Source organism: Heliangelus exortis, chromosome 4 (genome assembly GCF_036169615.1).
Source record: "Heliangelus exortis chromosome 4, bHelExo1.hap1, whole genome shotgun sequence".
Classification (NCBI taxonomy): domain Eukaryota; kingdom Metazoa; phylum Chordata; class Aves; order Apodiformes; family Trochilidae; genus Heliangelus; species Heliangelus exortis.
Window position 1 is genome coordinate 15,502,620 of NC_092425.1, and position 13,191 is coordinate 15,515,810.

Genomic DNA, 13,191 nt, shown 5'->3' on the forward strand with positions numbered 1-13,191 from the left:
CCAGCTCTTCCAGTTCCACAGAGGATTTTCAGACAAGAAAGAATATAAACTTCTTTTATACTCTTCTGCATGACATTTCATTTTAGAATAGTCTTCATTCTGTAATCCCATTAGGCTAAACACATTATGAATTCTCTTCCCATACTTTAATTCTCCTAGTATCACAATTTCTAATGAAATCCATTTTTAGCTTGTCATCTAATGACCATTTGTCACATCGGAAAAAAACCCAAACCAACCACAACAGTACTTGTTATATCAGTCAACAATGACAACAATTTTTCTTTAGCTTCTTTATTTAAAATCAATTTATATATCAGTTAATTCCAGCCATAAGAAACTGTTCTCTGATAAAATCCCACCATATTGGAATGGTAAATTCTTAACTACTTTTATTTAAGAAAATAATACAACTATGCCCCACAAATTATGACAGGGTTTGAAAAGAAGTATCTCCGTCTTAATTTACTATGTAACAAAGACAATGTCATAAAAGTACATAACAAAGCTACAGAAAATTCAGGAAAAAATACAGAAAAATAAAAGCCCCCTATGGGTTTTTGCCTTATTTAAAATTTCCTTACTGGAAATAAAACGTTAATAAATGGCTTTATACAAATAAATACATATTTTAATAGGTGAAACGTATCATGAAATCTTGGCCCAAAATTTCAAACTATGCAAAAAGTCAGAAGGATGGGCTATAGTGGCCAAAGGCTGCTTACAAGAGTCTTTATTTTGCAAACTATACAGAAACATTAAAAAAGAAAATGAATATACTTTTCAATATTACATAAGATAAACATTAAACTGAGTATTTATTGTGTAGAAATTAATTCAGCTAAGAAACTGATTTTCTTTTTAATTAATGACAGGAAACCAGTGATCCAATTTTGAAATTATACAACCTGTATTGTTCCATTATACAGGTCACATCAGTTTCATTGTGGGCAGAAAGCAATAGACATGATACGAACAAAAACGGTGGAGTCCCAAAATGTCTACACAATTAAGTAACATGCTAACATAAATACAGTGATTAAAGTAATTTTCTCTACAGTCAAATCTTAAGTGCTACTCTACACTATAATTATAATCTAGTCCACATGGTAATTACATAACAATAGCAAAAAAAATTAAACTAACCCATTTTCTTCATTCTGGCAGCAGTACCTATACTGGTATTAATTTGGTAATTGGGTGTGCTTAGCTATTGCCTAACATCCTATACTGGTATGCATGCTAACATCTCTCTATTTCTATTTTGCAAGGCACCTTTACAATACGTTCTCTAATTTTTCACGCTACTAACAGAAAACAACATGAATGAAGATAAAGATGAGAAACTATTTCCTGAATTAAGAAAATAAAAAGTCGAATTATACATGTATTAAAAAATACCTTGGGGCAAGTGTCAATACTCTGAAATACAGTCATGTATAAAGGTAAAATAATTGTAAGCAAATTTGTTTCCCCATGTGAAATATTTTACACAATAGATTCAAAACAAATACACAGAAACAACAAAGGGTGAAACAATGTTTGAGTAAATAATGATAAGGTCTATATGACACTGACATGGAAGAAAGTAAGTTCTGGAAGGACAAGAAAACTTTAGAACTGCAGAATTGGTACTTGTCCATGCTACTGGTTTTGAAAAATCCTTTCAATGACCTACCCTTTTCCTATTAAACAGCATAAATACAAATGCAAACACAAAGGAGGACTTTGCTTTACTTTTCTCTCCTGATAATTTTTCTCCCTATCTCTGGCTAGTTAAAGACTGGTGAGATGCTACTTGTGTTTTTCTACTGTAATATGTTTTTGATTTATTAAATGGACAATTTACAAAGCCCACAGGGTCTGAAACACTGAAAGAGCAGAAATTAAATTACAGTATGTGTTCTGAAAAAGACAAGCAAAATTCCAAGGAAGGACAAATTGGTCACCAGAGTTTTAAAGAGACTGGTTGTTTTTAAACTGTTTTTTGGACATTTACATTTTCAGTAGCACATAACATTTCTTTCTTCAGGCTAGACTTCCAATGCGTTTTCTTCAGCGCAATGGTATTTAAAAACTCAAAACCACATAAGATAAGTATTCTTATTTAAACAAAAGAAGTCTATGACTCCAGCTGCAATGTTTGAAATGATCATACAAAATATGTGTTTGTTAGAATCCTTTTGATCTTGGAGAGCAAAGGGATTTCATGAAAAGTCATCTTGTGAATTCTAGAAAGGTACAATTCATGGACCCCCTAGTATCATCAAATATATCCATCATGATCATCATTATCATCTACATCATCATCACCTTCGTCTTCATCATCATCTTCAATTTCATCTTCATCATTCATTATTTCATCTTCATCATCTTCATCATCCATCCAGTCATGGAAATCACCAGAGGCAAAATCACCTGAAGTCTCTAAATCAAGAGCTAAAGCAGTATGATAGAGAAAAGACACAGTAAATAGACTATATATTTATAGTATAACATAGATACGCATACCAAAGGTACACCAGAATATTCAGTTTGAGGACAACTACTTATTTTAAACTACAAAGTGTGACATAGAAATTAAACATAAATAATACAAAAATTCTTTAGTCTTAAAAAGAAAACAACTTCAATAACCTCTTAATATTAACAAAATAAGAGACAAATTTTATGAATTTATAGCACTATAATGGGTGCCATTTAAGTTCAACTTGACCTACCTAGAAGCGTTCATTTATCTAGAAAGGAAGCTGGATTAGATGGACAATAGGCATGAGATTTCATGTAAAATATTGTGTTAAATTTATTCTTTGTTTTAGGCTATGTTCTTTTTGTTGCAAAATAAGTGGAAAAGAATAATGCAAGATTGTGGTTTTTTTGTTTTTTAAGGACATATTTTATTGCCATTTTTTAATATCTGGGATGTCAAATAAAGACAACATGGAAATTCTTGGAAGAAGCTGGATAATGTTGCAGGTACGAAAAAAATAAGGGAAGATTTAGCGGGCAAGGAACTTCTGGCAATTCCTACAAATACAAGCTGAAAAAAATGTGAAATTGAACTCACTAGCATGCTGATTACCCAAAGGGATTTTATCAAGCATTTTGGTGCTTCTCTAATGCTGTTCTAGGTAATTAATTTTCCCTAGACTTATATGCACTATGTTAAGCACAAATACGAGGTCTATGAAGAGCTGATACAGCAATAGGAGTTGCAAAAAATAACCAAGTAATAACAGTAACACATTATAAAGTTTTTTTGCTCCAATATCCATGCATTTGGGTGCCAAATCTGTTCCTACAGAATAAGTTTATTGCTGGTAATCAAAGGGAATAACAGCTCTAAACCAAATGCCAGAAAGGCTTCTTATCTTACCACATTCTGCCACCCCGTTTGTTCTGGATCCTGTTACCTCGTTGCCGTATCTGTCAACACACCAGCATTGCCCCACGCTTCCATGGCACTGACTTGGTTTGTAATACCCATCTTCATCACATAAGGGGATGTACTGTCCTGTGACATATATATATATTTAATAAAAATATTAAAAACTGCCCCTTTACCACTGTAAGAATCACAGCAGAAAGTATCTACTGTTTGCTCATTCCTTGATTCGGACTCTACACTGACTGGTTTACTATTACTGAATTCATTTAAGCAGAAAGTGACTGAATATATCAAATGTATCAGTCTTGGACTCATTTCAAGAAATAAAATGACCAATCTCCCTTTACATTTTTCATTGATCCTGTGATACCTCTTCCTTACTCCTTCAATGTCTCACTTAAGATCTTTGGTGTATTCTGTGGAAAAGGCTTGAATATCACATGCAACCCTGTATGGGATGTTCTACAATCTGTGGACTACAAATCTGAACAATAAAGGCTAGGTTTCCTGGACAACAAACTATCTGCTACATGGCTTAGGAGCTATTTTTATTTAATATATATTTTCCAATATATTTAGTTACCTACTAATATTTCATTACCTGACCACAGAGGACAAATGCAGTGTAACACAGCAATTTTATCAACAAATGTAAAATAAAATATAAAAACTCCCCTGAATTTGCATTTATATGCAAAATACCTAGGCAGATTAGGTTCTAAGCCAAAAGGCTTCCCAACCAAGAGTACAAGGGACATAATCAGGGACTTATTTTGTGAAGCAGTGACTTGCTTAAGGTTGAATGAACTACTTTTTTCACTTGGAATAAAAGTAGACTTCTTTAAAGAAATATAAAATGTAGACAAACCACAATGAACAAAACACTCTTAAGAAAGCATTTTGAAGTGTATAGTGCTGTTAAAAAACATCCTCAGCAGAAAAAAAGTGTTGACTACTTTGAGTCAAATTTTTTATTGCAGCTTTTATAGAGTGGTTAACAGTAGCATGAAGATTTTACATTTAAGTAGTATTGACACACTATAAACTGATTCACAACAAAGATTTCCATTACTTAAAGAATATTACAGGTAAAGGATCAGCAAAGATACTAATTTAGGAGTGCCCTAGACTGTACCCTCTGTAATTGTAAAAATGCACCTTCTATTAGGGTAATAAAACAGAAGTAATATCTTCTGGTAGGTAAGGTAATAAAACTAAGTTTAATAGCTTTCAAAAATTTCATAAATTTTGTTGCTGGAATTTACTGCAATCTATCTTTGTAGGATTAATATTGATTTTATGTTGCTGTTTCAACAGGGTTATTTATATAAGTAATAAAACCTTCAAAAAATGATCTATGGCTTACCTAGGAGTTTCTTCCCTCCTTGCTGCTTCTGAATGTTGCCAAGTTCTGTCTGGCATGGTGGGTCTAAAATGACATTAAAAACATTAAACAGATTACATTTTATCTAGGAAAGAAAGCATATGACTTAGATTTCACAGTTTGCTAGGTTCTAAGGTCCCTCTAACTACTGATCTTAATCATATAAATCCTGCATTAGTAGTCATGCTCTCAGCTCTGAAATAAAAGAATTACTGCATCTTGCTAGTGCTACAGAATTATGAATTAGAGCACTACCATGTATTTGTGCAGAAAATCACTCCTGTTTAACCCATCTGTAAGTGAGCATCAGTAGTCTGTAGAATTGAGAAGTACTGGAACAAAATAGTAACTCTGTCACACCCTATTTTATCAATCCACAGAAATCAGAGTGTGACCATGAAGCTTGCCTCATGTATAGGTCTGAAACAGAATGGCTCTTTTAATTTTTTGCCATTTTTCATTGTTAGAAGTCATGTTCAAGTTTTGTATTTCATGTACTGCACTAAGAAAATAAAAATTTTCTCCACTGAAGTCTGTAAGCTTGTGATTCTATTGCAACAATTTAAGACTGAATCTCATGGGTACAAAGGCCTATGTTCAGCAAACTAAGAACTGGCTAAACTTTGGATGGCACTAAGATGCAGAATAGGTTTTAAAATTCAGTTTTACATTCCTCAGTTATAGCTCACTCCAGTTCTGAATAATTTGATTATTTTGAACCACTGGGACTTGACATCATTGGATGAGTATTGGATTTTAAGTCTTTGAGTATTTGCTGAGGTTGCATAAAGACTTGTTTAAAGAAGTGCTTTGACGATGATCATGCTCACAATTATACCAGAGATGTTAATTACCTTTCAAAATTAAGGTTTCTGTCTTTCCTGATATTTAAAGAGTTAAACTCTTAATTGTACAGCAGTCTGAGGATCAATTATTTCTACAACCAAAGTATTTCTGGTTAAGTGGTAATCTAAACAACTATAGCAATTTATGCACACAACTACCACATGCTAGAAGGATCTAGGATTGTGGTGTACTTTTCAGTGTTAGGGTTATGGTTAGACTCTATGATCTTAAAGGTTTTTTCCAACCTTAATTATCCTATTCTGTTCTGTCTGTCAAAGAAAGGAAATATGCTGAAAGAGAAGAACTAGTGAAATAAGAAAGATACATGTATTTCATTTCACAGAAAAAAATCCAATATTAGAAAAACAGAGTTGTACACATGAGCACTAAATGTAAATGTATATGTAAAATGTATATGTAAAAATTACAGGCTATACCTAAAAAACCCCTCTTCAGTTACAGATATAAATTTTTGGTGGCATAATTACAAAGATGAATACCACTAATCAAAAAGTAACAAGTCAATATGAGAAAGTTACTTACACAAAACTCTCTTTTTCTCAGAAGCTAGGTCTTCAAGATTCACACTTAAGCTTTGCTTCTCAGGATAAAAGCAGCAAAAACTCTTAACACTACCAAATCAACCTTAAAACTTAAAGCTGGTTAAAACTGTCAAAGAGAATGGCACACTAGAAGTTCAACCAATTCCTTTCGGTACATAATATATCCTTTTTCCTCTCTCCCCAAGTCCTAGTGATTCTCTATTTTCAAGTTAGTTACTGAGCCTGGAAAAGCTTTATTTTAGACTTCTGGACGTATATCAATAAAAAGTTTTCTCACTAGCCAACTTCTGAGAGTCTTGAGCCAAGGAGAAAAAATTCCTTTACCAAAATCAGTACGTTGGCTTCTTTTGAAATATAAATAAATCAGACATCAGTCTTTCTGATAATTAGAATACAAGTTCAAGATTCAATCATCCTCATCCCTAAACTACTTTCAAAGATAGGGCAGGAATTGTCTTTCTAACAATATCACTGCATTGTTATGAGTGATCCATGAACCACTTAACAGCAGCCATCCACAGTTCTTCAGTGCTTGAAGTACCAACGCACATCAGAGCATCCCATCTTATTAACACAGGCCCTTGAGATACGAATATTCAGCCCTGTCAAGAGGTGCTGCAAGGCCAGTATGATTAAGCTTTGATTTACGAAGAAGAGGCACATGAGCAGAACAATGGGAGTAAAATGGGTTGATGACAAAGAATGTTTAGGATTTTTATAACAACTCTCTCAAGGAGCTGCTACCAACAGCGAGCCTTGAGCTTTCACAGACTCTCTTATTCAATTACAAAACAGTGATTTTCCATCTATCAAATTGATAATATTTTGCAGAGCTCTTAGTTTCTGGAATATGGCCCACTGCAGATAAGGCTGACATTGTGCCTTGTCTGTGCTTGGGGGGAAGTATTATTGCTCTTGGACAACCGAGGTTTGAACTTTAAGGATCTGAAGCATCAATACTGCACTTCTAGAAATCTTTCTAGAGATCTCAATTATGTTTTAAGGTATGTTACACCTTCCTTTAGAATGACCTATAAATGTATTTGAAGTCCCGCAACCTGAAGAGGCTGATGTAACAAATACAAATCATGGTAACAATTATTCTTTTGTAAGATGGACTAATTTTCAAGTCAAAAAGATGCTTTCAAGCCTTGACAGACAGAAGAATCTGTAAGGAAAAGGCACCTACAGAAGTGCTGGACTAATAGATCCATGCATAAGCCTGTATTGAAGAAACTATTGGGTGTTGAGTACTAATATTCCCAGCAAAATTGGGTACTCTCTTACTCTGAAGCAACAATGCAACAAAACCAAGACTATAATAATTATGAAGTACTGACAGAAAGAAATTCAGCGTATAAATAGATCAACAGTGCCAGTGCCCTAGCATTTCAATAAGCACTAAAATATTAAGATAAAGTCAAACAACTAAGAAAATAAGTTCTGAAGATAGGCACTGAAGCACTTCCATGAACTGTAGTTGAAACCAGAGGGGATTTGTGACTCAAGAGTAGAAGAGAACTTAAAACGACCACTTTCAACGTGTAGATTTTGGAGTACTGCAGAAATGTATTAGTGTCTTGGATGTATCTCAGAAATACTAAACTACACATAAAGCAGAATAAGGCTAAGAAAAACTGCAATAAGCACCAGTGCATTATATATGTGTTCAAGCATTCACAGGAAGTTGTTTACATTGAGTAGAAGTTGTGAATAATGTGCACTAATGGATATAATGCACTGTCATGACAGACCTCAAGCAAAAAGAAAGAATGAAGAACTGCAAGTACTTGCATGACCCTTGTAAGTCTTGAACTCTGAAGCTAAGACTGAAGAGTAAAGGAGCTTCTCAGACAACGACTCAAGCAAATGCTATGTATATTTAAAAAGCACAATGGAATTTCTATCCCACCATGATACATATTGTTGAATAAATTTTGTATTCACTTTGACCATTGTTAATCAACAGCAATGCTGAAGAACTATAGATTTTCCCAGAAAGCACCTACTAAGCTCAATGAATATGGAGAGCCGTCTACATGGCTTAAATCATTCTGTTAATAACTAAAATAATTCTTATGTTAGCAAACATCAGAAATAAGCCACTGAGTTTCTCTACCAAGCCATCTCTTTGCTATTACTAGTTAAGGATCTAGTTAAAGGTCTTATTTAGATTGTTCAATCAAGAAAAATGTAAATGTAACCAAACATGAATATGTTGCAAGATTTAGCATAACATTGCTAATTATTAAAAGTAAATTAAATGGGTCATTACTACACTAGGAAGTCGGGACTCAGAAAGTTGTGCAAAATCTAATAGTAAAATGTAAAAAAGATGATTATATTTTCTTTTTTAATCCTTACACCTTCAAAAACGGGTTGCCAAATAATATGCAAGGATTGCCAAAACTGACACTTTACCTTCAATGTTGAGGACACATCTTTTTTATTCAATCACACTGTAGTGTCAAAAGGTATCTAATCTATTTTAAATCAGTACCTTATCAAAACACCACAGTCAAGAGACTGGTAAAAAGGGAAGAAAAGTTCGATAATGTTGGATTCTGCAATGGAGAGAGAATCAATGTCATTGAAAGCCAGATCCCAGATTTTTAGCGTTCGGGTTACCACTAGTATAATTCAGCAGTGTTTAGATCAGTCTTCATGATACCATTCTTGGATTTCAGCAGTACACAGAGCAAGTAAGTCAGACAAACAGTACTTATAGGATGCAAAACTACTTGAAACTAGTCTGTGAAAATGCTGGCTTAATGCCTCGGTTATGTTGTACATGCATGATATGAAACTGGAAGAAGAACCTTGGACCATACTAAGCCACACATTATGTGCTGTACTTTCTCTGACAATGGAAAAGAATTATGCTGCCTTTGAAAGAGTAAGGATAGTTATATGTTAAACTGGAATGATTGTAGTGGTTTTTTTTAATTATTTCAAAGCCAACCAAACCAAGCACGTAATGTTCTTTAAGAACCACTTTTGAGGTGGGTTATTTTTCATTTACTAATTTTGTCAGCATGCTTACAAAAATAAGAGCTAAAACATTGTTCTACTAGAAAACAAAGTGATTGTTAATGTTTCAACTAGAAAGTTATCAAAGAAAAGAAGTCTGTTATTTAGTATGTATCTACAGAAGTACATCTTTATTTTTGTTCAGATTTACAACTGGCAGATGTGGCCAGTTTATTTCCACAGAAATCAGAATCAAACCATAGATTTTAAGTAATGGGAATCTATCACAAGAGCTTTAAGGGCACAAGTGAGATTCAAAACCTGATGCTAAAAATTTCAGAAAAGTTGAACTGACTTTGACAACTTTCCAGCAAATTAGTCTTATCTCCTCTACTGACAGTAGAAATTTGGACCCTGGTTGCTATTTATCACTTTGAAAATCTCCCTCATGTTAGCAGAAAAATGAAGCAGCAATGCTGTCCACTTTCAGACAATTTCTAATTCGTAAATTATTTGATTCACTACAAGTGTTCTGATTATATAATTTATGTAATGTCACACCTACGTCAAAAATTGGTTTTCAGGAAAACAATGCTTATCAGCTGTGTTTATTTGTTTAACCAAGTCACATCAGGACATTTGCAAGTTTTAGGTCCACATGACTGGAAATAACTCTATCCATACTGTTCATTCAGTAATTATAATAGGCTCCCCAAACAGAACATTAAGGTGCCCTACTTTAGTGATTAAAATTTTATTTTAGAATGTAGGCAAAGGAGATTTGGAAAGAAATAATCTAAGTCATGTTGTTCTTTATTTTGGTCTCTTTCTTCTGCATACTTACTGGAAGTTGGCATAAGAAACAACATTGCTATAAAATATTGCTATTAGCTGCTGTTTTGCACTTTATTTAGAATCTTTGAATTCCTAGAAAGCCTTTCCATTTAGCTTGGGTTGTTTGTTTGTTACTTTTTTGATTCGTTTTAGGTATTCATGATAGATAAAAACCTTAACACAAGTTCATGGTATAACATTTAAGAGCTTGTAGATCACCACAACCTCCTCAATATGCTAAAAGATAAAGCACTACAAAAATGTCAGTCACACATATATGCAGGTTGTTATCAGCTTTTACCTTGCTGCCTTTGGAAGCAGTAGCACCACTCATTGTTAGATATCAAACTGTCCTTGTACGTGTCACAAGAATTGAAGAATGCCCTGGTGCATGGCTCATTCTTGTCAAGGTAAATGCTTCCAAGTTCTGACTGGTCCAACAACAGGTCATAGTTGGTATCAAGCCGGTTAAACATCCAGCCAAGGGAGTCTTTGCAAATTGGCAAAATGCTGGTATCAAATCCTAAGAGGAAAAAAAAATAAAGAAAATTAAATAAAAATTAATAAAATCATATATCAGGAAAGACACAACAGCAGATCTGACCTCCACAAAAGAATGCTGCATCATGGAAATTAGTCCAGTGGTACAAAGATACACTACACAAGCAGTGTTTGCTATTGAAATACTATGTGTAAATCATATGTCAGCTTTGTTTTAAAATCACTGAATTAACCTGCTAAAAAATTATTCCCGCCATCAGTCTCAAAGAATTTAGAAATATGAGTTTTCTCATCAAACATTATACCTACAGCACATACATTATGTAAAGTAATAAATGATCTATAGCGCTTTCCCAAAAAGTAATTCTGTTGAGGAATTTTAGTGATATTACAAATCAGAAGAGTGAAATTTAATTGGTATGCAATGTTTACAGAACTAAGAGAAAAATAAATTCCAGATAACTTGTTGGAGTATCATTTTTTTCTTACCATAAAATACATTCAATGCTATGAAAAAGGAACACGACATTCAGCCTTGAAAGTTATTGTATTTTATCTTTACCTGATGTACTTTGCATCTTGGAGGAAGACATTGAGAGATGATTGCTAAGAACAGCCAGCTGCTAGGATCAGATCTACTAATACAGCTTTCTCAATTTTTGCTTGGAAAAAGGGATCATCGATATGATTCAATTATTCCAGTAGTCAGAGCTCACATGCCATATTTAGTTTTCTTGCATCAGTTGTAAAGTACATACTGACTTGCACATAGCCATGGATGGGAAATTCAGAAACCAACAGGCCCCTTGCCTGTGTAGAAGATGTGAACATTTGCTATACACACATAATTTTTTCTGTTTACATACTATGGGTTGTACCACAGGCTTATGGTGCATGTGCCCAGGCAGTCGAGCATACATTCTAATTCAGAATGAGATACAGTGCTACTAGATACTTTAAATGGTAACATTTCATATAAGAAACTTCTGTTACTTCCAAGTCGGAAAAGTAAAGCTTTCATGTATTAAAGATGTTATAATCTATCTATTAAATAGAATTACATACTGGAGAAAAAGCAGTGTGAGTCATGGGGCCTAGCTTTCTATTAAATAAGTGATATAATAATAAAAAAACTAATCATGCTTTACCTTGAAAGTAGCTTATGTTTCTTGCTGGAATGGTTTGAATTTTTACTTACACCTTGAGTGTATTTGTATTCTTGTTTTTTGTCTGTTCGTTTCATTTTTATTTTTTTTAAGTTCTTTTTTCTCTCTGGCATTTATAGTTCTAGTGGTTTAAAAAGAGAAAACCGCATTTCTTCTTAGTTTTCATTTGTCTTGTTTCACCAAGCCAAACTTTCATGATAATCAGTCACTGCAGCGTAGTGTAGAAATGTCTGAAATCTAGGTCGAATATTAGTTTAGATTAAATAAATAAAAATGGCTGAAGTATTTCAGAGATAAGACAGGCACATGTTGACAGAAACAGCTATATTTGATCTAAAATGAAGGGGTTGTCTTCCTCCAAAACTGCTACACCACAGAGATCATCATCTCAGTTCCATGTTCACACTGTAAGCCCTTAAGAGATTCCTATGGTAAAGTAAAATTCTTGGTTCAAGTTTTAAGAACCTTTAAAGAACTGTCCGCAACTTAAAGAGTATCAGAAGTGCTTTCTCTCTGCAATGCCTTGCTTCCTCTGCTAAAATACTAATAAAATTATACACATGTCACTCTTGACTACTATATACTTCAGGAAGAGTCAGGAAAGCAGTTCAACACATACCTAGCATTTAACATCTGTTAATATGGTTTGACACATGAAGTGGTTGGGTAATACAGTATGAAGAATCACAAAATCACCAGGTGACCTAGAACTAGAAAACTAATTGCTCAAATCACACACATTATAAATTACCATTCTGAGCACAAACCAGAAGGCTGTACTTATATTTTTCAGTTAATACACAAAACAAAAAGCAGAAACTAAATGGGAAAAATTAGTAAAATTGAAGGACAGTAATTTCTTCTTGATGATTAAGTACCAGGACATTCTACTGAGGAAAGCAAAAATTGCTGCTCAGACATCTGAATTACAAAAGATTTTCTCTTTCTCTAATTTTAACCACTTATTTGAAATCTATCTCCATATAACATAATGAAATGAGCTTTTATGCTGCTGTTTCTGAAGAGCATCTAAAAAAATGTGATGTACTAGCTTAAGCTCTTTTCCTCAGGCAAAAAAATCCCAAGGGAAATATTATTGAGAAATATACCCTTCTGTCCCCCCCCGCCCCCCCCCGGCTTACTCACTAGTATTCAAAGCATTTTCTCAAAAGGAATCAAGAGAAATGCTTCTGTGTTTCTGATTATTTCTCAGGGGAGAATTTCAACTCTCAGTAAATATAATCTGCTTTTCAAGGGAAAACTATTGTTTCCCTGCTTCTTAAGCTTGTAAGTAACAAATCCCTGTGGACATTGAGAAAGATATCTTCTGATATGTGGAAATCAAAATAGCATGCATATGGCTCACATACTGCATTATATAAAAATTGTTTTCCTAATATGCCAGGAGAAGTAAATAGTATGATTCTTACCAATACCAGTACACTGTCCAGTACAATAAAAGACACTGACAAATCATGTAAGTGAATAAACACACATAACGCTTTGCTGGTGTCCTGACTGCCACCTAGACCATGGCTT

The 13,191-nt window shown here is 33.7% G+C and overlaps 1 protein-coding gene across 4 annotated transcripts in view; it reads right to left on the reverse strand.

Annotated features, from left to right (window-relative positions):
• Positions 1-366: 366 nt before the first annotated feature.
• SPOCK3 (SPARC (osteonectin), cwcv and kazal like domains proteoglycan 3) overlaps positions 367-13,191 on the reverse strand; it is a 163,998-nt gene continuing 151,173 nt past the window's right edge. For all 4 annotated transcript variants that reach the window (XM_071743121.1, XM_071743122.1, XM_071743120.1 and 1 more), the window contains 4 exons: positions 10,287-10,508; positions 4,755-4,817; positions 3,377-3,514; positions 367-2,439 (listed from right to left, as the gene is read on the reverse strand). In XM_071743121.1, coding sequence (XP_071599222.1) covers positions 2,267-2,439; positions 3,377-3,514; positions 4,755-4,817; positions 10,287-10,508 — 596 coding nt within the window. In that variant the 3' untranslated portion in view covers positions 367-2,266. The remainder of the gene's footprint in view (positions 2,440-3,376; positions 3,515-4,754; positions 4,818-10,286; positions 10,509-13,191) is intronic.